At 51.0% G+C, this 24,825-nt stretch overlaps 1 protein-coding gene across 3 annotated transcripts in view; it reads right to left on the bottom strand.

The window, feature by feature from the left end:
• Positions 1-24,825, bottom strand: part of ARRB1 (arrestin beta 1) — a 118,134-nt gene that overhangs the window by 49,247 nt on the left and 44,062 nt on the right. The window contains exon 1 of one of the 3 annotated variants that reach the window (XM_081909972.1): positions 5,638-5,934. The exons of 1 other annotated variant lie outside the window; for it this stretch is intronic. In XM_081909972.1, coding sequence (XP_081766098.1) covers positions 5,638-5,738 — 101 coding nt within the window. In that variant the 5' untranslated portion in view covers positions 5,739-5,934. Of the gene's footprint in view, positions 1-5,637; positions 5,935-24,825 lie in introns of those variants that run through there. One more of the 3 variants, XM_081909973.1, reaches the window with a different exon arrangement.

Genomic DNA, 24,825 nt, shown 5'->3' with positions numbered 1-24,825 from the left:
CGCCCGCCTTGGGAAGAGGTCCTGGACCTCTTCCCAAGGCGGGCGGGGGGCAAAAGTCTTTGCCCCCCCTGCCTGCCTAACCGGGGGCTTTTAAATCGCCCCGGGACTGTCCGGGGCGATTTAAAAGCCCCCGGACGGCTTTTGAAGCCTCCCCCCGCCGCCCGGCTTCGGGGCATCGTCCCGATGCCGGGCGGCGGGGCGGGAAAGCCTCCCCCCGCCGCCCGGCTTCGGGGCATCGTCCCGATGCCGGGCGACGGGGCGAGAAAGCCTCCCCCCGCCGCCTGGCATCGGAACCATGTCCCGATGCCGGGCGGCGGGGCGGGAAAGCCTCCCCCCGCCGCCTGGCATCGGAACCATGTCCCGATGCCGGGCGGCGGGGCGGGAAAGCCTCCCCCCGCCGCCTGGCATCGGAACCATGTCCCGAAGCCGGGCGGCGGGGCGGGAAAGCCTCCCCCCGCCGCCCGGCTTCGGGGCATCGTCCCGATGCCGGGCGGCCGGGCGGGAACGCCTCCCCCCGCCGCCCGGCTTCGGGGCATCGTCCCGATGCCGGGCGACGGGGCGGGAAAGCCTCCCCCCGCCGCCCGGCTTCGGGGCATCGTCCTGATGCCGGGCGACGGGGCGGGAAAGCCTCCCCCCGCCGCCCGGCTTCGGGGCATCGTCCCGATGCCGGGCGACGGGGCGAGAAAGCCTCCCCCCGCCGCCCGGCTTCGGGGCATCGTCCCGATGCCGGGCAACGGGGCGAGAAAGCCTCCCCCCGCCGCCTGGCATCGGAACCATGTCCCGATGCCGGGCGACGGGGCGAGAAAGCCTCCCCCCGCCGCCTGGCATCGGAACCATGTCCCGATGCCGGGCGACGGGGCGAGAAAGCCTCCCCCCGCCGCCCGGCTTCGGGGCATCGTCCCGATGCCGGGCGACGGGGCGAGAAAGCCTCCCCCCGCCGCCTGGCATCGGAACCATGTCCCGATGCCGGGCGACGGGGCGAGAAAGCCTCCCCCCGCCGCCCGGCTTCGGGGCATCGTCCCGATGCCGGGCGACGGGGCGAGAAAGCCTCCCCCCGCCGCCCGGCATCGGAACGATGTCCCGAAGCCCGGCGGCGGGGCGGGAAAGCCTGGGCGCGCTTGCAACTCTCCGCAAGGAGCGCGCTGCTTGCGGAGAGGTCCGCGCCTGTCCTGGACCTTTTCTGAAGGCAGGCGGGGGGGGGGGCAAAAGTCTTTGTCCCCCCCTGCCTGCCTTCCCAGGGGCTTTTAAATCGCCCCGGACAGCGGAGAAGTCCTCCGCTGTCCCGGGCGATTTTAAAATGCCGCCCGCCAGAAGAGGTCGGGGGAAGGCGGTTTCCATAGGAACGCATTAATTGATTTTCAATGCATTCCTATGGAAAACCGTGCATCGCAAGACGAAAAACTCGCAAGACGAAGAGACTTGCGGAACGAATTAATTTCGTCTTGCGAGGCACCACTGTAATCGAAAAAACTGAAGACAATTGGAGGCTGCAGAGTTTGGAAAAACTAAGAAATAAGGTGCAAGATTGGTTACACTATGCTCAAATTCAAGAGGTCTTTAAAATAGACAAAAAGGTTGGGTTCCAGGTGGAAAAAATCGAAACTAGAGATGGAATTGTTAGAACCAAAAACTAAGACACTTTCGAGAATGTATAACCTGCTGCTTAAATGGAACACACAGGATGAGATAGTTAAATCAGCCATGATAAAATGGGCACAGGATATTGGGCATAACATTATGTTTGAAGACTGGGAAAGGTTATGGAACACCGGAATGAAATTTACAGCATGTAATGCCTTGAAGGAAAACATTATGAAAATGATATACCGGTGGTACATGACCCCAGTCAAGCTTGCTAAGATATATCACCTGTCTGACAATAAATGTTGGAAATGTAAGGAGGCTGAAGGGACATTCTTCCACCTCTGGTGGACCTGCCCAAAAGTGAAGGCCTTCTGGGAAGTGATTTACAATGAGCTAAAAAAGGTATTTAAGTATACCTTTCCTAAGAAACCAGAGGCCATTCTTCTGGGTATGGTGGACCAGAAAGTGTTAAAAAAGGACAGAACTTTCTTTATGTACGCTACCACAGCAGCAAGAATCCTTATTGCAAAGTATTGGAAGTCACAAGATTTACCCACGCTGGAGGAATGGCAGACGCAGTTGATGGACTATATGGAACTGGCCGAAATGACTGGCAGAATTCGGGACTTGGGAGAGGAAACACTGGAAGAGGACTGGAAGAAATTTAAGGACTATTTGCAAAAATACCATAAGTTGTATGAATGCTAAGAAAAATGCATGACTAAGAAAATCTAGCTTCAGTAACGTGATGATGTGAATTCAGAATTAAGGTATAAGAAAGAAAAGGCGGAATCATGAGACAAGCTTATCATGTTTATTTTAACCATATAAGAATTGGGATACAATCATGAACTTAGAAACATGATAAACTGAAAGATATAACAAGTAATGAAATAAGGTAACAAATTGCTGATGTTTTTATTGCAGGGAACGCAGGATTTGGAGGATGTGGGGAAGTCCAATTGGATTGTGAAAAATATTATGGAAAGCTGGATCTTATCTATATATTTCTTTCTTTATCTATTCTTATCTCTTCTTATTTCTATGCTCTATATCTGTGTTTGTAAGAAAAGAAACTTAATAAAATATTATATATATATATATATATAAAATAAACCACAGAGCCTAGGGCTTGCCGATCAGAAGGTTGGCGGTTCGAATCCCCGCGACGGGGTGAGCTCCCGTTGCTCGGTCCCTGCTCCTGTCAACCTAGCAGTTCAAAAGCATGTCAAAGTGCAAGTAGATAAATAGGTACCGCTCTGGCGGGAAGGTAAATGGCGTTTCCATGCGCTGCTCTGGTTTCGCCAGAAGCGGTTTAGTCATGCTGGCCACATGAACCGGAAGCTGTACGCCGGTTCCCTCGGCCAATAAAGCGAGATGAGCGCCGCAACCCCAGAGTCGGCCACGTCTGGACCTAACGGTCAGGGGTACCTTTACCTTTAAGCAAGGAGCTTACATCAGCAGAGAAGAGATGAAATTGCGAGCAACTCCTGGACCAAGAATGGCAGGTGCATTTCTAGAGAATGCTTTTATCGACTGATTTAAAACCCTTCTGCCCTGGAGGATAAGACGATTGGTGGCTCCTGGCCACGACGGCTACACTCTCCTTTCGCTTTCGGAGGCTGCAATGTTTTTGAATAACCATTGCTGAAATGGCAGGAGGGGGAGAGGGGTCTACGTTTGGATCCTTGGCTTCCCATATTATTGGGAATTTGGCTGTCCACTGTGAGAACAGGATGCTGGACTAGAAGGGACCACTGGCCTGATTCAGCTGCAGGTCTCTGCTTACGACTGTATCCAGCCTTTCAATCAATCAATCAATCAATCAATCAAAATCCACCAAGGAGACAAACACCTCCACGTGTCAAAAGTTCAAACCAATCCATTTGCAACGCACACAATTTGAAATGCACTCACAAACAAAACAGAAAAGGAGACCAACAGTAACATTATACAGTGGTCCCTTGGTTCTCAAACGCCTTGGTACTCAAACAACTTGGAACCCAAACACTGCAAACCCGGAAGTAAGTGTTCTGGTTTGCAAACTTTTTTCAGAAGCCGAATGTGCTCCGTTTTGAGTGTTACGTTTCTGATTTGAGAGCCACACTTCCGTTTTGAGTGTTACGCTGAGGTCTGTCTGTTTTTGCTATTTATTTTGCGTTTTTTGTTCTGTTTTTGCGACTGTGTGGAACCCAGTTCAGCCACCGACTGATTGTGTGACCACAATACAGTGGTACCTCGGGTTACATACGCTTCAGGTTACACACTCCGCTAACCCATAAATAGTACCTTGGATTAAGAACTTTGCTTCAGGATGAGAACAGAAATTGCGGGGCGGCAGCGGGAGGTCGCATTAGCTAAAGTGGTGCTTCAGGTTAAGAACAGTTTCAGGTTAAGAACGGACCTCCGGAACGAATTAAGTACTTAACCCGAGGTACCACTGTACATTGTTGATTGCTTTCATTTTATGGATCAATGGTCTCGTTAGACAGTAAAACCCACGTTAAATTGCTGTTTTAGGGGTTGTTTTTAAAAGTCTGGAACAGATTAATCCGATCTGCATTACTTTCTATGGGAAAGCGTGTCTTGGTTTTGGAATGCTTTGGTTTCGGAATGGACTTCCAGAACGGATTAAGTTTGAGAATCAAGGTACCACTGTATATACAATACCAAACAAATGATATTCACCCAATATAGCTCAGTTGGTACAGCATGAGACTCTTAATCTCAGGGTTGTGGGTTTGAGTCCCCAATCTGGCAAAAGATTCCTGCATTGAAAGGGGTTGGACTAGATGACCCTTGTGGTCCTTTCCAACTCTACACTTCTATGATTCTATTATTTGAAACACCACAAGAGATTCAAATCAGCTTCACCTTTCACCTTAGCCCCAGTAAAGTAGGTGGCAAGCAAGCCTCCCTGGGGAAAGCGCTCCTTAATTTGGGGGCCACCACCAAGAAGGCCATGCTCCCTCAGTTGCTACCAGTCTGAGCCTGAAGATGGAGGTGCCTGCGGTGGGTCTGCGATGGGGGTCTTGATGAACAGTCCCACTCATGTGATATTTCTTAAGCATTACCTCACAGGTGTGCATTTCCTAGTGCCTGTGCAATCCCAGAGATGAACACAGGCAAATTGCATTTCTGCTCTAAGGCAGCCTTTCCCAACCCAGTGCCCTCCAGATGTTGCCAGACTGTAACTCGCCCCCCCCCCGCCAGCACAGGTGCTGGAAGTTAAAGTCCAGCAAAGATCTGGGTGGGTGCACCATGTTGGGAAAGGCTGGCCTAGGAAAAAACACACAGTTTGTTCTTTTCTTACGGAGGACATGTTTTCTGTCCAATAAATTCTCCCTCCCCCCTCTCTCCTTCTCCCCCACTCTCCCCTTCTTTCTCTCTCTTGCACTCTAGTTCACAAAACTGGAGTGAAAATGCATTAATAAAAAGCAAAAAAGGCTTTCTTTCTTTCTTTCTTTCTTTCTTTCTTTCTTTCTTTCTTTCTTTCTTTCAAAAAGACTCTCATGGCGGAAGGGTGTTGTTTATGAAGCACTCCCCTCCCGCATTTGAAGAGCTTGTTGGATAGCTCACCCACCCAAGTGAACAAGGATTTTACCAAAACAGAAACCTACTGCTTTTTTAAAAAAAAGGAAAAGAAACCTCTTTTCTAAGTTTCCAGAAATGCACAGCACGAGAGAGGGTGAGGACCACCCTGAGCGCCAGCCAGCAGTGATGTCACAGGCACTGTCCAATAGCACCCTCACCCCCCCAATGAGGTAGTAGCTCAATGACATCGTTAGGTACTTAAGACTTTGGGTGCTTCTCCAGGTGATACTACCCTCCCCTACAAAAAAACAACAGCCCACTTCATTCCCCGGGGGACAACTGCGGGAGACAGAAAGCAAACTGCAATTGAAGCATCTCCGCGAGTAAGAAAAAGAAACCGCTGCTCTGGAAAAATGAATCTGCTGTACCGGCGCTGTGGCTCCCTTCTTGGGGAATGATTTTCTGTGACTGGGCTCTGGCTGCGGCATCCTCTGATCTCGTCCCCGCGCAATCCCTTACCGCTTCGTCAAGTCTTCTGTAACCGCGTTCCTGAAGACTCCATCCCTGCCTTTGAAGCCAAGAGGGGGCTTGTTAGCCGAATCTCCCTGCGCCCCCTTCATCTGGGCTCTCCGGCTCGCCAAGCAAGCAGCCGGCAGCAGTCACGACCGAGGGAGGGAGGGAGAGAAAGCTGTTCCTTGACTGGGTCTCAAGGGGGCCTCCACGGATCCACGGAAAGCTCTCAGCTGGAACGCCAGGGCGAGGTATTCGGGAAGAAGGCCGGGAAGCAAGCAAGCAAGCAGCCGCTTCCCAGCCTGCGGGCCTTCAAAGGTTTTTCTTGAGGAGGTGGTGCAAAGGAAATCCCGCTATTATTCGTCACAACCCAGCTGCTTCCAGAGAAACACGAAAACAAACCAGCCCAAGAAGCAGCCGGATGTTTCAAAAGCAAGAGGGCATTCCACGTCTCTGCAGCTTGAGAGGGAAGCAGGGAGGGAATCTGCCTCCCTCAGAATCAGGTCACTGGTCCATCGAGATCCATATTGTCCACCCTGACTGGCAGCCGCTCTGGGTTTCCTGCCAGCGCTATCTGGGACCTCTTGCATCTGAAACAGAGGCTTTGCCACTGAACCACAGCCCTTTCCTCTGCCAGTTCTCTGCCTCAGATGAACCCCTCCTCCTCCCGGCCTGCCATCTTCTTAGCACCTTCTGTACTGGGCTCATAGAATCACAGAATTGTAGAGTTGGAAGGGACCCCGAGGGTCATCTAGTCCAACCCCCCTGCAATACAGGAATCTCAGCCAAAGCATCCCTGACAGATGGCCATCCAAGCTTTGTCTAAACACTTCCAAGGAAGGAGAGTCCGCAATCTCTGGAGGGAGATTCCACCACTGAACAGCTCTTACTGTCAGAAAGCTCTTCCTGATGTTTATTCAGAAACTCCTTTCTTGTAACTTGAGACATCACCTTGCCAACAAAGGTCCGTATAGTTAAAGCCATGGGTTTCCCAGTAGTGATTTATGGAAGTGAGAGCTGGACCATAAAGAAGGCTGATCGCCAAAGAACGGATGCTTTTGAATTCTGGTGCTGGAGGAGACTCTTGAGAGTCCCATGGACTGCAAGAAGATCAAACCTCTCCATTCTGAAGGAAATCAGCCCTGAGTGCTCACTGGAAGGACAGATCCTGAAGCTGAGGCTCCAAGACTTTGGCCACCTCATGAGAAGAGAAGACTCCCTGGAAAAGACCCTGATGTTGGGAAAGATGGAGGGCACAGGGAGAAGGGGACGACAGAGGACGAAATGGTTGGACAGTGTTCTCGAAGCTACCAGCATGAGTTTGACCAAACTGCGGGAGGCAGTGGAAGACAGGCGTGCCTGGCATGCTCTGGTCCAGGGGGTCACAAAGAGTTGGACACAACTAAACGACTAAACAACAACAAATTATTTGCAATAAAGCATTGCTTCCCCTCCCCCCATTGACATCACACGTCCCCGGCAAATCTGTAGACACCTTGCGGGCTGTCATGTTTTAATTATGGTCCCATGAATTTTTCATTGCCGTGCTCCCTCTCTCTCTTGCGCGGCGCTCTCCTCTCCCCAAATTTGAATCAGAGCGACTTGAGTAAATCATTAGCGCGACCTCCCGAGGAAATAAAAGACGCTAATGAGCTTGGGTGCCCAGCAAGGCAAGGGGACTCTCTCTTCCCATCTGGAACCCCCCCCCCCCAACAGAGACAGCCACACACACCCCATACCTGGCCGAAAAGGGGAGATGGATGAATTGGGGGAAGAGCAGAGGCAGGGAGGGGGGGATCTCCCCCAAAACACCTGCTGAGACTCCTCCCAGGGAGGGATGTCAAAGCCTGGCAGTTGCTATGACAGCCGCAGCTGTTTCCCTACCAGGGAGCTCATTAAGGGAAGCTCTTCGCCATGCAAATTAGCATCGAGACAGAGGCATCTGAGGGCAAGGATGGGGAACAGGGGAGAGACCCAGTACCATTTTGGCAGGGGGGCCAATTTGGGGAAGGGGTGCGGATCCAGTGCGTGGCATTCTCATAGAATTGTAGAGTCGGAATGGTTATCTGGTCCAAACCCTTGCAAGGCAGGAAACTTTTGCCCAATGCGAGGATCGAACCCACGACCCTGACGGGAGCTCAGAACATCCAAACTTAAGAAAGGCCAGCTGGATCAGGCCCAGGGAGGCCCATCTTGTCCAGCGTCCTGTTCTCACAGTGGCCAACCAGGTGCCCATTACAGGGAACCCCTGCAAGCGGGATTCGAACCCAGCAACCCTCTCCCACTGTCAAACAGCTCTTACGGCCAGAAAGTTCTTCCTAGCGTTTAATCAGAATCTCCTTTCTCGCCACTAGAATCCTCCAGAACAGGAGAAAAACCAGCTTGCTCCATCTATGTGGCAACCCTTTAGATATTAGGAGGTGGCCATCATATCTCCTCTCAGTCTCCTCTTTCCCAGTTCCTTGAACTACTCCTCACAAGGCTTGGTTTCCAGATACTGGATCATCTTGCTCACCCTCCTCTGCCCACCACCTTCCAGCTTGTCAATATCCTTGTGTGGCGAGTCCCCCCCACCCCCGCCAGTGGAAATAATGACACATGACACAATTATTAAGGTTAATGGGCTAAATAAGGCCACAACTTTATTGGTTACAGGTGATGAGCGGTTTTGGCTTAGGCACTATATCCGGCTTCAACCTGTCCGCTTCAAGTCCAGGAAGGGTTAACCACCAGTAGGGGGAGTCCTGCTGATGCACATCAACTAGGAACTCCCCCAGGGTCACCGATGGGGGGCATGCCTTTGGCCCTCACCTCCCTATGCTTCGGACAGGGCCACGCCCCCCAGAATCCTTTAATGGACTACCCTTCAATATGTGGGGCAGGTGACGGCGCTACCTCCCCTCTTCCATCTACAGAACTATACCAATGCCTAACCGCCAATACCCAGAAAGTTGTGACGGTTTGCTACGAGGCAGGCGAAAACCAAGTGGCTGGTGCCAATTTGCCAAGCAGAAAAATTCCTATCAGGCCCCTCAACGGTGACCAACCAAAGTCCATAGCAAGGTCAAGCAACAAGAACCTTATAGGGTGGGAGGGTGGGAAAACAGGAACAGCTGGTAGGCGGCAAAAGAAGGAGATTCCCAGCTGCGCCTGCCTTAAATAGGGCAGGCCATGCCCCCAGAGCCAGCCGATTGGCTGGCCAGGGGGTGACACAGCCGAGAGTGGCTTTCTTAAACTGTGGTACCCAGAACTGGACACAGGACTCCAGGTGTGGTCTGACCAAGGCAGAATAGAACAGGACTATCACTTCCCTCGATTAGGACTCCAGATTTCTGTGGACGCAGCCGAGAATAGCATTAGCTTTTATTGCTGCTGCATCGCCCTGTTAAGACGGCCAATAAGCCAGGCAATACTACTGGAAACAAAGCCTTATTCTTGCGATGTGCAGGCATTGCCCCTCTGCGCTCCTCTCTCTCCCCCTCTTCTTGCAGAAACTCATCTTTTAACACGTTGTCCATTTTCCAAGAGCAGGACTTCAAAGCCTTCGCAGCCTGTGTGGCAACTGGTCTCTGCATCCTTATCTATGTACCTTAAATCCTTTCTCCACCTTCGCTAAAGCCTTCTTAATATCCACCAGCAGCTATCGTCTTAAGCAGCTCGTTACAAACCAGAAATCTATAAAAGGAGGTTGCAGATGCTTCACAGAGCCCCTTATCGCAGAACTAACAGCCAGACACTCATCCTCGCTGAAGCACCAGACTTTATAAGATAAGAGGCACCAGGGCAGAAGGGCTGGTAGTCCTTTACTTTCAATCCAACAGGTGGGGAGGGGGTCTGGCTCCCAGGTGAAGGGGGTGGGAACCCTGTTCGTGCTTTGAAGTCCTGCTAACCCTATTAAGATTTCCCGATGGAAAGTATTCCTCTGAAATCTCGGGAGGAAACGCTCCCAAATGTTTAGTTTGTCCCCGAGAGTGCTGTTTTTGCAGGAAAAAGCATGGTGATATGGCATCTGGCAGGGCATCACTTAGAATCTTGGCATTGTAGAGCTGGAAGGGACCCTAAGGGTCATCTAGTCCAACCCCCCTGCCATGTAGGAATAGCGACTAGCCAACTCCCTGCAACGCAAATTGACACAAGGCGTATCAGGACTTGGCCTGGGGGTGAGATTTCAGGGGAAAACTCTGGAGAATATGAAGTAAGTTCTCTCCCTCCTCTTTTGCAGCCAGATGTGATCAGAGACAGAATCATAGAAGTGCAGCGTCATATAAGGAGATGAAAAAGATGTTGAAATATACGTTTTTTTAAAAACCAGAAGCATTTTTACTTGGTATTATAGGTGAGGACATTAATAGACGAGATGTTAAATTGTTTTTATACGCAACAACAGCGGCAAGAGTATTGTTAGCCCAGAAATGGAAGCAAGAAGAAATTCTGACGAAAGAAGAACGGCAGACGGAATTAAGGGAGTATGCAGAATTGAACAAAATGACAGGAAGGATTTGAAACCTGCGGGACCAGAGATTCACAGAAGATTGGAAGAAATATATGAACTATTTGAAGAGCAATTGTAAGGAGGAATATATGAAACATTGCAAAGTAGAGAAAGAATAGAGATATTACTTATGAGATTTAAATGTAATAGTGAAAGTAAGAAACGTAAATTCAGTGAATAGGTTGGGAAATTTTAGATGTGGTTGATGGATGTCAAAAAAATTGTATAAGAAACAAAAGTATGTTTAATTATTGTTGAAAACGATATGTTAAAAAACTAATAAAATTTAATTTTTAAAACTAAGAAAGAAAGAAAGAACCTCAGCTAAAGAATACCCAACAGCTGGCCATCAAATCTCTTCTTAAAAACCCCCAAGGAAGGAGAGTCCAGCACCTTCCAAGAGAGTCAACAGATGCACAGAGAAATTTTGGTAGGCTTGTCTCAGAGTTTGTGTGGGGGGGCTGCAGCAGGGAGAGTCCTCCAAAAATGCAAGTGAGGGGTGAGGGACGACGAGGACGGGACGGAGGCGGCCCTGCCTGGCTACCCGGCACTGGAACAAAGTGGCTTCTTGAGGCTCGCCAGCGATGCCGTCCTCCCCTGCCAGCTCCCGTGTGACACGCCCTGCCTGGCACCTCCCATTGGCCCTGGCCAGAGGGTGTGTAAAGCCTTAGTCTCGCAGCAGCAGGAGGAGGAAGGTGGCTGCTCGGAACTCTCGGTGGCCCACCAAGGCAGCAGTGTGCCTCTGAGTGCGTGTAGAGCGCTGCACCCTCCCCCACACAGTGGAGGCTCCCCAAGGAAAAATGCACGCCCTGGGGGTTGTGGCTCTGTTTTGCACACACACCCCGACGCCCCATCCAAGGTGCTTCTACTCTGTCACAAGTTGAGCTGAGGACTTGATGAGCTGCCCTCGCCTTCTGCCGGCTTTGTGCTGGGGCGACGGCGCGTGTGCACAGAGAGAGGGCTCTAAGCGCCTCTTCTGGCATGCGCACCATAGGTTCTCCACCATTGGGCTAGACAATGTGAGGATCAGCACCTTGGAGAGGGGCCATGGTGTAGGTTTCAGGACCATGGTTAGCACCCCTACTGCTGAGGCAGAAGATGCGAGTTGTCTCAGCGATGTCCTGGGCCAAGTGGCAGATCTTTAGAGCCTACAGATTCATTGACAAGAGGCTCCACCCCCTGAATATTGCATGTGGCCCATTAAAAGGCCAACAACATCCTCTGTAGCCCTGGGCTCCATCTGGGCTCCAAGGGTTCAAGCTGATCCTTCAAGGAGTCCAGGGTCTGGTCATAAGAATCATAGAACATAAGGCCAATGGTCCATCTAGGCAATCCATCCTGTTTTCCCAGTGGCCAACCGGGTGCCCCCATGGCAAACCTTCAAGCAGGATTCAAGCACAAGAGTAACTCTCCCCTCCTGTGGCTTCCAGCAACTGTGATTCAGAAGCATGGCTGCCTCCAAAATATGCGCCGCATGCAGATGGCAAGCCAAGAACGTAAAGAATGGCTTTAAAAGAGGACTAGACAAATTCATGGAGAGGTCTATCAATGGCTACTAGCTAGGATGGCAATGTTCTTCATCGAATCATAGAGTTGGAAGAGACCACAAGGGCCATCGAGTCCAACCCCCTGCCAAGCAGGAAACACCATCAGAGCACTCCTGACATATGGTTGTCAAGCCTCTGCTTAAAGACCTCCAAAGAAGGAGACTCCACCACACTCCTTGGCAGCAAATTCCACTGTCAAACAGCTCTTACTGTCAGGAAGTTCTTCCTAATGTTTAGGTGGAATCTTCTTTCTTGTAGTTTGGATCCATTGCTCCGTGTCCGCTTCTCTGGAGCAGCAGAAAACAACCTTTCTCCCTCCTCTATGTGACATCCTTTTATATATTTGAACATGGCTATCATATCACCCCTTAACCTCCTCTTCTCCAGGCTAAACATGCCCAGCTCCCTTAGCCGTTCCTCATAAGGCATCGTTTCCAGGCCTTGGACCATTTCTTCGCTCTGCAGGAAATCAGAGGAGGGGAGAGGGCTCTTGAGCTTGTGGGCTGTCCACAACGGGCATCTGGGTAGCTGCTGTGAGAATAGGATGCTGGGCTGGAGAGGCCACTGGTCCAATCCATCAGGCTTTCCTTATGTTGTTATTTCCTTGTCCATTTTATCTTTTGCATCTGAGCCTCTGTGACTGTGCTGGTCCCGGGAGGTTACCGTGCAGCGTGGTCCGAGTCCAGTCTGAGGTCAAGGGTGTAGTATGGAGGCTGTCCGTCAAGGCTGAAGATGGGTCCAAGGCAGGGAGTCGGGTGTGGTCAGGAACTCTGGCAGAAGAGCAGGACAGGGTGTAGGCAGGATCAGGTTACTAACAATGTTGCTCCCGCAACCTGGGACTGGGGCCGACTGGCTTTTATCTGCCCCAAGGCACAGGGCGGCCCCGGTCCACAGGTGACTCACCTTCCTGGCCTGGAGGTGAGCACACCTCCTGCGGGAACTTAGTTCCCTCCACCTCTCTGCCCTGAGCCTCTGCAGCTCAGGAGAGGCTGGAGGGTCACTGGACCCAGAGGCAACCTCCTCTTCCTCTGATGGGGCTGAGAGTGGAGCACCTGCAGGCAATGGGTCCTCCATCACCTCAGGAGCCCGAGCAGACTCAGCTGGTGCCTGCACCTGAGGATCCAGCACAGGTGAGGACCCTTCGGGCTCATGCCCCAGCCCCAGCTCAGCTGGTCCTGGAGGCGGGGAATCCTGTGCAGGCTGGGATTCCTCAGGTTCAGCCTCTGAATCCGATTCCCAGGCCATCACAGTGACCTTGGTCCATCATCCTTCCGGTTCTGCTGAGCCAAAGGAGAAACATTCCGGAAGGTCTACAGACGCCATCTTGGCAGTCAAGATAACCCCAAACTAATTGGCCGTTGTTGCACAAGTTAGCTCATACGTGCTTATGCATTCACTTGCTTTGATGTATGCTAATTGGCTGGCTTTGATGCGGCGCTTCTCGGTAGGCCTTGGGATGCTGGGCTCGAGGCCCAGAGAGGGGAGAAGTTCTGGACAGCTGCCACCTATGGCCTCACCGGCCAGTTGGGAGGGGAGGGCCTGGGCAAACAGACGTACGCTGCTTTGTGCATAAATGCATGCTAGCTTGGTTGCGGACAAGCCATCTCCTTGCTGCGGTGTCCGTCCCGTGTCTGCAAAGGCTGGGAGACCCGGCAGGCTGATTTGCTGGAAGTCTACACCTTCTTTTAATAAAGCTCTGCAACTGATCATTCTAGAGTTATTGAGATTCTTCTTTGGTATTCCTGAACCCAGCCCTCCCATGAGGTGGATCTAGGATTGAGCAATGTCTGGTTTTCACCAGCTAAACATTGTGATGTACTGAGATAACACGATGCCTGAAATAAGGATGGAACTATGTAGAGGCGAATGGGTTAATTTACTGGCAACTTCTAGTATTTAGTAGTTTAAAGCTGATACATTTTACTTACATTTAACATATAATAATAATAATTTTGGCAGGGATGCAGGTGGCGCTGTGGGTTAAAGCCTCAGTGCCTAGGGCTTGCCGATCGAAAGGTCGGTGGTTCGAATCCCCGCGGCGGGGTGCGCTCCCGTCGTTCGGTTCCAGCGCCTGCCAACCTAGCAGTTCGAAAGCACCCCCAGGTGCAAGTAGATAAATAGGGACCGCTTACTAGCGGGAAGGTAAACGGCATTTCCGTGTGCTGCACTGGCTCACCAGATGCAGCTTTGTCACGCTGGCCACGTGACCCGGAAGTGTCTCTGGACAGCGCTGGCCCCTGGCCTCTTAAGTGAGATGGGCGCACAACCCCAGAGTCTGTCAAGACTGGCCCGTACAGGAAGGGTACCTTTACCTTACTAATAATAATTTATTTGTACCCCACCCATCTGGCTGGGTTTCCCCAGCCACTCTGGGCAGCTTCCAACAAAAATTAAAAATACATCAAAATATTACAACTGTTATTTTATAGTACAGAGCAACAGAGGCAGAAGAAATCATGAGAGAAGCAGTGGAGCGGTCTCCCTCGGAAGATTGTGGACTCTCCTTCCTTGGAGGTTTTTAAGCAGAGGTTGGACGGCCATCGGTCTTGGATGCTTTAACTGAAATTCCAGCATCACAGGGGGTTGGACTAGATGACCCTTGGGGTCCCTTCCAACTCTGCAATTCTATGTTGCTAAGCGATGACCGGTTTGACAGGTTTGGCAATTTTTTAAATCACAAACACATACTAATTGTGATTCGGGTTCTGTCGTGGGCCCGCTGTTGTTCAACGTCTTTATAAATGACTTGGATGAAGGAATTGAGGGGATGCTCATTAAATCTGCAGGCGACACCAAGCTGGGAGGGGTATCTAAGCTCGAAGAAGACAGAATAAGAATTCGAAATGACCTTAACAGATTGGAGAACCAGGCGCAAGCTAACCAAATGAATTTCAAGAGGGACAAGGTTAAAATTCTGCACCTGGGCAGAAAGAACCAGCTGCACAAATATAGGATGGGGGACACCTGGCAGTACATGTGAAAAGGATCTAGGGGTCTTGGTGGACCACAAGCTCAACATGAGCCAACAGTGTGATGCAGCAGCAAAAAAGTGAATGCTATTCTAGGCTGCATCCACAGAAGTATAGTGTGTCCGGGTCAAGGGAAGTAATATTTCCAGTCTATTCTGCCTTTGCCAGACCACACCTGGAATACTGTGTCCAATTCTGGGCAGCACAATTTAAGAAGGATGTTGACAAGCTGGAAAGTGTACAGAGGATGGCAACCAAGATGACTGAAGGTCTGGAAACCAAGGCTGGTGAGGGATGGTTGAAGGAGCTGGCTATGTTTAGCCTTAGAAAAAGGAGACTGAGAGGATAGCCACCTTCAAATATCTGAAGGGCTGTCCCATGGGAGAGGGAGCAAGCTTGTTTTTCTGCTGCTCCGGGGGATAGGACTCGAACCCATGGCTTCAAGTTACAAGAAAGGAGATTCCGACTAAACATTCATGATTCTATGATATATCACCATGCCAGATATTATGAAACCGTTATCATGATGTGGACTTCAGACCAATTTTGGATAATGTATCTACACATTATCTGACCCTATAGGACAACCGCTTGCTGCTTTGTGATTTTAATAATGATTCACAACTGTGACATTTTCTTGCTCAGTGACTCGTGGCTCCAGGGCGAGGCAAAGGCTGCCAACTCTCGAAGTTACAAGTCTCCAAAATCTGATGAGGTCAGCTCAAAAGCCGCAAGATTCATTCAAACATCCCCCCACGGGACCCTGCTTTCAGAAAACGCCCCACCCCAACTTCGGAAAACAGGACCTAATATTGATGTATCAGGCTGAAAACAAATCGCCAGAGAAAACCCCCTTCGAAATAAACATTGTGGGGGCAATTTGGGTCTTGCTGACAGATGCCGGCTAAGCGTGCTGCAGACACGGTTGTTTGAAACGCACCATAAACTGCGGAACAGCAAATAAGATTCTCCACGCGGCTTGTCCTGAGCTTCCGCATCTCTCGCCTGAATTTTTTTTTGGGGGGGAAGGGAACCTGTGCAAACAGACCAAAGTAGTTTATGGTCTCCTGCGGCAGGTCGAGCTTAGCTGCGGCTGAGAGCCCTGGGTTTCCCTCTGTTTGTTTGGCGCTCAGGAGGAAATTAGCAAGGCTGCTTTCCAGGCAGGCTGACAACGGAGCCTTAACTAATTAGACAAATTGAGGTGTCAAGAGAGGACAGGAAAGAAGGAGGCAGCGGCTCACCTTTGGAGCACCTGGGGAGACTTCTCTGCCCAAAGGCCTCCCGGGGGGGGGAGGGAATCGGCTGAGGCTCAGGTATGGCCGTTCTGCACATGAATCGCAACCAACCACAGGTCTGGGCCCCTGGGATGTACTTGCAGTGACAGTGTGGAGCCTGTCAGAAACTCAGATACAGTGGTACCTTGGTTTTCAAGCAGAATGCGCTCTGGGAACCCGTTCGACTCCCGGAATGGTTCGAAAACCAAAGTGCAGCTTCCGATTGGCTGCAGGAGCGTCCTGAAACACTCACTTCTGGGTTTCAATCATTTGGGAGTCGACTCGTTCGGGAGCCAAGCCGTCCGGCTTCCAAGGTACGACTGGTGAGTGCCACCCGGCATTTTTTCACCCCCCTCAGTGGTGACACCCGGGGCGATCCGCCCCCACTGCACCCCCTTCCTCCATGCCTGTGCCCAGCCTGTCCCTAGCAGGTATGCATCTCGTAGCTGTGGTAGTGGCTCATAGCATTGGCCCATGTGGCTGACACCATATCCTGGCTGGCAAGGAGCCTCTGGAGGGCTTTGGCACATACGGGGTTCCTGTGGCTTCTCTGACAGCCTGCTTTCCTTATCTGTGAGTGTTTCTCTTCCCTCCTTTCTTGCTGGGGGCTGTGATGTAAGCCTTCAGCGGATGATAATGAGCTGTCTGGACTGATGCTCCTGCAGGCCTCTCAATGTGCCCCCTCCTCCCTCCTCCTGCTGTCGTCCCTCCCACCTTATGCAAATGAGGCACATCAAGCAGAGCACCCGAACCTCTGGCAGCCGAAATCTCTTTAAAGCCAGCAAATATGATAAGGAAGTTTCAAGCATCAGATTATTGCATTACAGGGAGAGCGAGAGTGAAGCAAGCTGGGGCATGTTAATGAGCGCAGGGAGAGATGAAAGCATTCAGTGCCTGGTGGCAGAAGCTCTCCCAGCGCAAACCGCTCAGCCTGACGCGTGGAACGTGCTACATGCGTCCGCGCGCACACATGGGGGAAACCGCTGCCCAGTTCTGAAGTGCCAACGCTGCCGAACAGAGCAGGTGAACTCAGGTCGGCCGGCTTGCTTTGTATACCAGGTGAATCGGTCCCAATTCACAGCAGCTGTGCTATCTTTTTCTGCTCTGCTCATTGAGCACTTAGGTAAACTCATGGGAAAGAGTGTTTGCTCAGTGAACAGATATTGATAGCGCGAACAAACGCTCTTTTCTGCCGCAGCAAATTCTCTCCTCACCCTCCTGAGCGGAAGGCGTTCCTTTCAGTCTCCTTCCCCAACTTTCTTTATTTTGGGAACTGCCCTGAGATCTTCTGATGAAGGGCAGTATTGTTAACATTAATGGTATATAAATCTAATAAATAAAAATTAAAAAATAGAAAAACTTGGGGCGCTCTGTCTGTTTTTGTACTACAGCTCTCATCCTGCTGGGATTGGCTGAGCCCGATCAGAGTCATGGTCAGTGTTTTTAAAAAAATTATCAAGGGGACATTGTACCTGCACCGTTTTTTCGAGAAGAAAAGCACCGGTCGTAGTGCGAAACATCTGGAGGGAAACCAGGTTGGGGAGGTCCGAAATGCAGTTTGGCAAATTCATGTGAACGGACATGTGTTTCATCAGAAATGGCCTTCAGATCTTTGCTCCATTTAGCTGTCCAAGGGCCCAGGAAATTTAGTTGAGAGCCTTTCAGGGTTTATGTATAACAGAAGGCCCAAGTTAGAGTTACACATTTTTCCAAATCTGTTTGCACAAGAACGAGGCACCTGGGGGGGGGGTGTTGTCTTTAGTCATTTAGTCAAGCACAACTCTTTGTGACCCCCTGGACCAGAGCATGCCAGGCCATCCTGTCTTCCACTGCCTCCCTCAGTTTGGTCAGACTCATGTTTGTAGCTTCGAGAACACTGTCCCACCATCTGGTCCTCTGTCGTCCCCTTCTCCTTGTGCCCTCCATCTTTCCCAACATCAGGGTCTTTTCCAGGGAGTCTTCTCTTCTCATGAGGTGGCCAAAGTCTTGGAGCCTCAGCTTCAGGATCTGCCCTTCCAGTGAGCTCTCAGGGCTGATTTCCTTCAGAACAGATCATTTTGATCTTCTTGCAGTCCATGGGACTCTCAAGAGTCTCCTCCAGCACCAGAATTCAAAATTGGGGGGCTTTAGAAACCTAAAAAGAGCCTACTGGATCAGGCCATTGGCCCATCTAGTCCAGCATCCTGTTCTCACAGGGGATAACCAGATTAAAGGGAAAGGTAAAGGAACCCTGGACGGTTAAATCCAGTCAAAGGCGACTATGGGGTTGCGGCTCTCATCTTGCTTTCAGGCCAAGGGAGCTGGCGTTTGTTCACAGACAGCTTTCTGGGTCATGTGGCCAGCATTACTAAACCGCTTCTGGCGCAACGGAACACTGTGACAAAAACCAGAGCGCATGGAAACACCATTTACCTTCCTGCCACAGAGATACCTATTTATCTACTTGCACTGGTGTGCTTTCGAACTGCAAAGTTGGCAGGAGCTGACACACAGCAACAGGAGCTCACTCCGTTGTGGGGATTCGAACCACTGACCTTCCAATCAGCAAGCCCAAGAGTCTCAGTGGTTTAGACCACAGCGGCAGCCACGTCCCAAGATACCCATTATGGGAAACCCAAAAACAGGATTTGACTTCCTTGTGCATCTGCACAAACTCTGCACGGATATGTGATTATATGTTGCATATGAATTTAAGAAGCATTACACCGAGTCAGACGACGGGTCCATCTGGCTCAGGACGTTCTATATTAAGTGGGACCAATTCTTCAGCATTTCAGGCAGACAAGTGTAAATGCCCTCCCACCTGGTTTTACCGTCTCTCCTGCTTCGCAGAGAAAGAACATATTATACCAGGGCTTCCCACTGCTCCTGCTAGCTAGGGATGATGGGAGTTGTAGTCCAAAAACAGCTGGAGCCCCAACTTTGGAAAACCCTGTATAATACCAAGGACCCAGATGTCAGTTGCACAACCCATTTTTTTTCTGGGCACCGAATTGTATTCCGAATAATCGCCATCCACACTCAGGCATTGAGTATATTAAGGGAAACGCTAAATAGCCAGGCTGTGACCCAACACCACTTTTTCCCTTGGCCCACCAACTGAGGCCGGCAGTATATCAAATCCAATTCAGGGCAGATGGCCGCTTACGCAGAGAGGAAGGAAACAGCCCCACGTTCAATCCATTATTGATTAGCCATTATTCTTCCCCAGGCTTTTTATTTTATTGATTCAATAAGCCGAGAAGTTTGGCACTGCAGCAGCTTTTGGCTTCCATCTGTAGCCACTGGAAGTCAGGGATGGAAACCGGCCAAAAGAGATTAAAAAAAAAAACCTTGCGCTTTTTTTTGCTCAAATCCAGGAGTGACATTAATCGGAAGGAAGGAGGCACTTGCAAACCGCAGGATCAGAGCTCTTTCTGGCTCTTTCCCTTCCCTGACTGTGACACTTTCAGATACATAGAGTTGAAAGGGACACCGAGGGTCATCTAGTCTAACCCCCCTGCAATGCAGGAATCACAGCCATTGGCCTGATCCATGCTGCCTCTCAAGTTCGCAAGACCATCCCTTGCAGAGCAGAACCGCTTGCAGAGGGATGGAGACAATGTTTTTAAGCCCTGGGGCCACTCTGTCTCCTGAGCAATCTTCCGGGGACCACATGTCATGGGGTGAATGCGGCCAAAGTCAAAAGTGGGTGGGCCATAAATTCTACCTTTTTATAGTAGGTGTCATGGACTGGGAAGACGACTCAGAGCCCAGGGAGTGCTGGTGGGACAGTGATGAGTGGTAAGAGGGAGAAGGAGGAGAAGACTGGGAGGCAGTGGCGTCAGAGGCTGAAGAAGCAACAGGGCTTAGTGAGCGGGGAGAGTCTGGGGCAGAGGGCAATGCAGACTCAGAAATGGAGGTTGGTGAGGAGTGGGGCCAAGAGGCAGAGATGCGGCAGGCTGGTGAAGAAGCCATGATGTCTCCCTCTCTTGCAACCAGCTCCCCTCTCCCTTGATTTCCCAGAACCAGAAAAGGTATGAAAGAGGGAGGAGCAGAGAAAGAGAGAGGGGATGGCAGAGTCTCAGATTGCTTGGGAAGGATCCAGGGGAGGAGGAGACAAGAGATCTGTCAGAAGGCAGGGACCTTCAGTCCCCCAAACTGCCTCATAGGGGCAGGTTCTACCAGGAAGAGTAGCTGCGCTCACTAGGCCTGGCCTCCTGAGTTGACTTCGTTTCCTTGAATAAAGAGCCAACTTCACTGACGCCGTGTGATTTGTTGCTGACCCACTCCTGACACCAGGCAAGTGAGAGGCATTGTCAAGAGTCCACAAATTTATCCGGGGGTGAAGCTGGGTAAGAGAGGGGTGCAGCCTGAGGTCCCTCACCCCAGCGCTAGACAACAGCAGAGCAAACCTCAGGGCAGCACAGGGCTATTTCTCCCTCCCTCCCTCCTCTCTCCATCCTTCCTTAATTTTCTCCTCCACAGCCTAAAACAAAAGAGGAAAAGCAGGCAGCGATGAAAGGGAAAGCAACAGCAAAACAGATTAATTCCCTAATAGGCAGAGGAGCTATTCGGCAGAAACATTTAGCGCATACTTTCGTGGGGGGCCCAGTAATTGCCGGCACAATGCCTGCTTCCTCAAAGAGATTGAGGACATTGCAAAGAGTGGCAGCGCCACCGGTGCCATCGAGGGGCACGCTCCAGTCGCTCTGGCGGCGCCAAATTGTCTGGGAGCAGCTCTGCTTTGTAGGAGGCCTCAGAGCTTTCATGCGCAGGAAGGTGGAAGGAGGGAGGGAGGGAGGCAGATGAGGAGAGGGAAATCGAGTGTGGGAGAAATTCACCAGCAGGCTCTAACACCGAGGGCAAAAACTGAGGCCCTCTAGATGTTACGAAGCTAAGAATCATAGAATCATAGAGTTGGAAGAGACCCCAAGGGCCATGGAGTCCAACCCCCTGCCAAGCAGGAAACACCATCAGAGCACTCCTGACATATGGTTGTCAAGCCTCTGCTTAAAGACCTCCAAAGAAGGAGACTCCACCACACTCCTTGGCAGCAAATTCCACTGTCGAACAGCTCTTACTGTCAGGAAGTTCTTCCTAATGTTTAGGTGGAATCTTCTTTCTTGTAGTTTGGATCCATTGCTCCGTGTCCACATCTCTGGAGCAGCAGAAAACAACCTTTCTCCCTCCTCTATGTGACATCCTTTTATATATTTGAACATGGCTATCATATCACCCCCTTAACCTCCTCTTCTCCAGGCTAAACATGCCCAGCTCCCTTAGCCGTTCCTCATAAGGCATCGTTTCCAGGCCTTTGACCACTATTATTTCCCTTGATCTAGATGCTATACTCCTATTGATGCAGCCCAGAATTGCATTGGCTTTTTTAGCTGCCGCGTCACACTGTTGGCTCATGTCAAGTTTGTCATGTCAACCACAAACCACAAAGGACTCCTAGATCCTTTTCACATGTACTGCTCTCAAGCCAGGTGTCACCCATCTTGTATTTATGCCTCTCATTTTTTTTGCCCCAGTGCAATACTTTACATTTCTCCCTGTTAAAATTCATCTTGCTTGTAATTCTGTCAAAAAATGAGATCAGGGCCCACCTGGCCCAGCATCCTGCTCTCACAGTGGCCGGTCAGATGCCTCTGGTGCAAAACCCGCAAGCAGGATCCGGGCACAAGAGCCCTCTCTCCTCTTGCCGGTCCCTGCTTTCTCCAACTGTGGACTCAGAGCACAGCCATCATGACCAGTGCCAGATTTACGTATAAGCTAAACAAGCTATAGCTTAGGGCCCCACTCTTTTTTTGGGGGGGCAACAAAATTAAAGGGGAAAACACTGGATGTACATCTCCAAAATATAAGACAGAAAACAGATAAAATAAAACCTACATACAGCAACAGTGTTTTGTGTTGTGTAGGCTCCTGTGATGTACATCATGGGCCCCGCCTGCTAGCCTGCTCCCTAAAATATCACTGGTTTGCTCCTTTCTATATATAGGGTGCTATGGTTTTCCTAGTAGTGATGTATGGAAGTGAGAGCTGGACCATAAAGAAGGCTGATCGCCGAAGAATGGATGCTTTTGAATTCTGGTGATGGAAGAGACTCTCTTGAGAGTCCCATGGACCGCAAGAAGATCAAATCTCTCCATTCTGAAGGAAATAAGCCCTGAGTGCTCACTGGAAGGACAGATCCTGAAACTGAGGCTCCAAGACTTTGGCCACCTCATGAGAAGAGAAGACTCCCTGGAAAAGACCCTGATGTTGGGAAAGATGGAGGGCACAAGGAGAAGGGGACAACAGAGGATGAGATGGTGGGACAGTGTTCTCGAAGCTATCAGCATGAGTTTGACCAAACTGTGGGAGGCAGTGGAAGACAGGAGTGCCTGGCATGCTCTGGTCCAGGGGGTCACGAAGAGTCGGACACGACTAAACAACTAAACAACAACATATATAGGGTGCCGACATTCTGCATGGACTGGTTGCAAGGCAATCTGTGCAAATGGCTTTAAATACCCATCAGGTCCATAAATTACCATCTAGCTATATTCAACACAAAAAAACAGTGACCATTTGTTGTTGACAAAGGACAGCTGGACATATAAAGGGCCCCATTAGCTGATGAGTGCCTAATCAAACCTCAATCCGACCCTGATCATGACTTGCAGCCATCCACGTCTGTGACCATACACACACAGAAAGACACGCACACAGCATGCTGGACCAAGGTGCAGATTTAGCAGAAAAGAGGATTTGCACCAAAAAGAGGATTTCCGCCTGCTGTTAGTGACTCTGCCACAGCAGCTCAGCATTATATGGCTGGTGGCGGGAGAAGGAAGAGTCGTGGCTTGTAGGGTAAGGCAGGGCTGGGGAACCTCACACCCGGTGCAGGTCAAATGTGGCCCTTCATACCTTCATACTTGGCCCTTGCTACTTTCCCCAGGGCACACCAGCCTTGCTTCTCCCCCTACCTGAGTACATGGCCCTTCAGAGGCTGGTCGGAAGGGAATCCGGCCCCGGGCGGAACAAGTTTCCCCTCACCCCGGGGTAAAAGGTAGGTGGGGACCCAGGTGTCCAAGGGTCAGGAAGCCTTCTCCATGCCGGCTGGTCCTGTGTGCCAAACATGGCCCCTCATGCTGCACCACTCAACTCTCTCCGGGTTATCGATCCGCTAAGTGCTTCCAGCTCCTCCGAGACTCAGGGAGGATTAACTTTGGAGCAGAAACAGCAAGGAAATTCGGCAAGCAAGGCTCCCCGCAGTAGTTTTCCAACTGAGTCATGTGGGAGAGAAAGCGCTCTCTTCCAACGCCCAGGCGTCCCCTCCAAAGGGGAAAAAGCCCCCATAAATGTAGCAGGTTCAGATATGGTGCCAGGTCTCTTTCGCTCTCCCATCGCCATGGAAACGGGGGGGGGGGTTTGCATTGCAGGGGCTGCTCCTGTCGCAGGCCTTCCTGCGCAAGGTGGCGTTTCTCTTCCCTGCAGCGGAAAAGCTGCACCTGTTGAACGTCTGCCTGGCTCCCATGTCTCTTATCAAAAGCACATCAGTTTTGCCGGGCGAGCCGAGGAAGCCTCTTGTCAGGACCGCTCTGTGCAAGGATGTCTGGCCTTGAGAGGCAGCGGTGGTGCAGTGGTTAGTGTCGGGCTGGGACCCCGGAGAGCCGGGTTCAAATCCCCCCATTCAGCCACGAAGCACAGCCTAACCTGCCTCACAGGGTTGCTGTGAAAATGAAATGGGTGGTGGGACGAAAACTCTGCATTCCATCTCGAGCTCCTTTGGGGGGGGGGGGAAGATGGGATATAAATGCCTTAGCACAAATCTCAGAAGGTGCCATTTGAGCCCAGTCCAAACGTAGCCAAATCGGGGTGTGAAGGCTGCCAGCTGACTAAGAGAAAGAAACAACTTGGCGTGCTTCTGCGCTGAAATCAGTAAGCGAAGCTTTTTCACAGCATGGAGGGAAGTGCTGTCAGCTGCTCGTGCCAGCGAGCCAAGCCGCGGTTTACGGGCAGAGGAGGAGGAAAGCATGGCTATTTCCGCCCTGCCCTGCCCTCAGAGGACTGGCTCATGTGTGTGCTGAGGAACGTGTGTCAAGAGACAGGGTGGTGTAGTGGTTAGAGTGCTGCTGAACTAGAACCTGGGAGACCCAGGTTCAAATCCCCCACTCAGCCATGACGAAGCGACCCCAAAAACCAGTCCTTGCCTCTCTGCCTAACCTACCTCACAGGGTTGTAAAAGGTAAAGGTAAAGGTAAAGGGACCCTTGACCATTAGGTCCAGTCGTGACCGACTCTGGGGTTGCAGCACTCATCTCGCTTTATTGTCCAAGGGAGCCGGCGTACAGCTTCCGGGTCATGTGGCCAGCAGGACTAAGCCACTTCTGGCGAACCAGAGCAGCACATGGAAACGCCATTTACCTTCCCGCCAGAGTGGTACCTATTTATCTACTTGCACTTTCGAACTGCTAGGTTGGTAGGAGCAGGGACTGAGCAATGGGAGCTCACTCCGTCGCGGGGATTCGAACCGCCAACCTTCTGATCGGCAAGCCCAAGGCTCTGTGGTTTAACCCACAGCGCCACCCGCGTCCCACCACAGGGTTGTAATGAGGGATTAAATGAAGGCCCAGAGAACCACGCACGCCGCCTTGGAAAGAAGAAGCTGGGCTACATATGCAACGAATAAATGGAACCTGTCTCCGAAGAACAAGTATATTTCCTGTGGCTATTACGCTTGATCTTTGAAATTAATTTTCTGTGGCTCTGATAAGTCAGATCCTGTTTCTTGGGAGAGGAAGAGGAAGGCAACTCGTACTAGGGCTTGGCTGTTGTTGTTTCTGTTGCTGGTTAATTAAGGAAGTCCATTTGCAAATCTCTGGGAGTGCAAACACATTTCCCAAGCCCCAAATTCCCCAGGCATGAGAGGCTGCCCAGCTCAAC

The sequence above is a fragment of the Podarcis melisellensis genome (assembly GCF_964234715.1).
Source record: "Podarcis melisellensis genome assembly, chromosome: 4".
Lineage (NCBI taxonomy): Eukaryota > Metazoa > Chordata > Lepidosauria > Squamata > Lacertidae > Podarcis > Podarcis melisellensis.
This window is presented reverse-complemented; position numbering and strand designations above follow the sequence as displayed.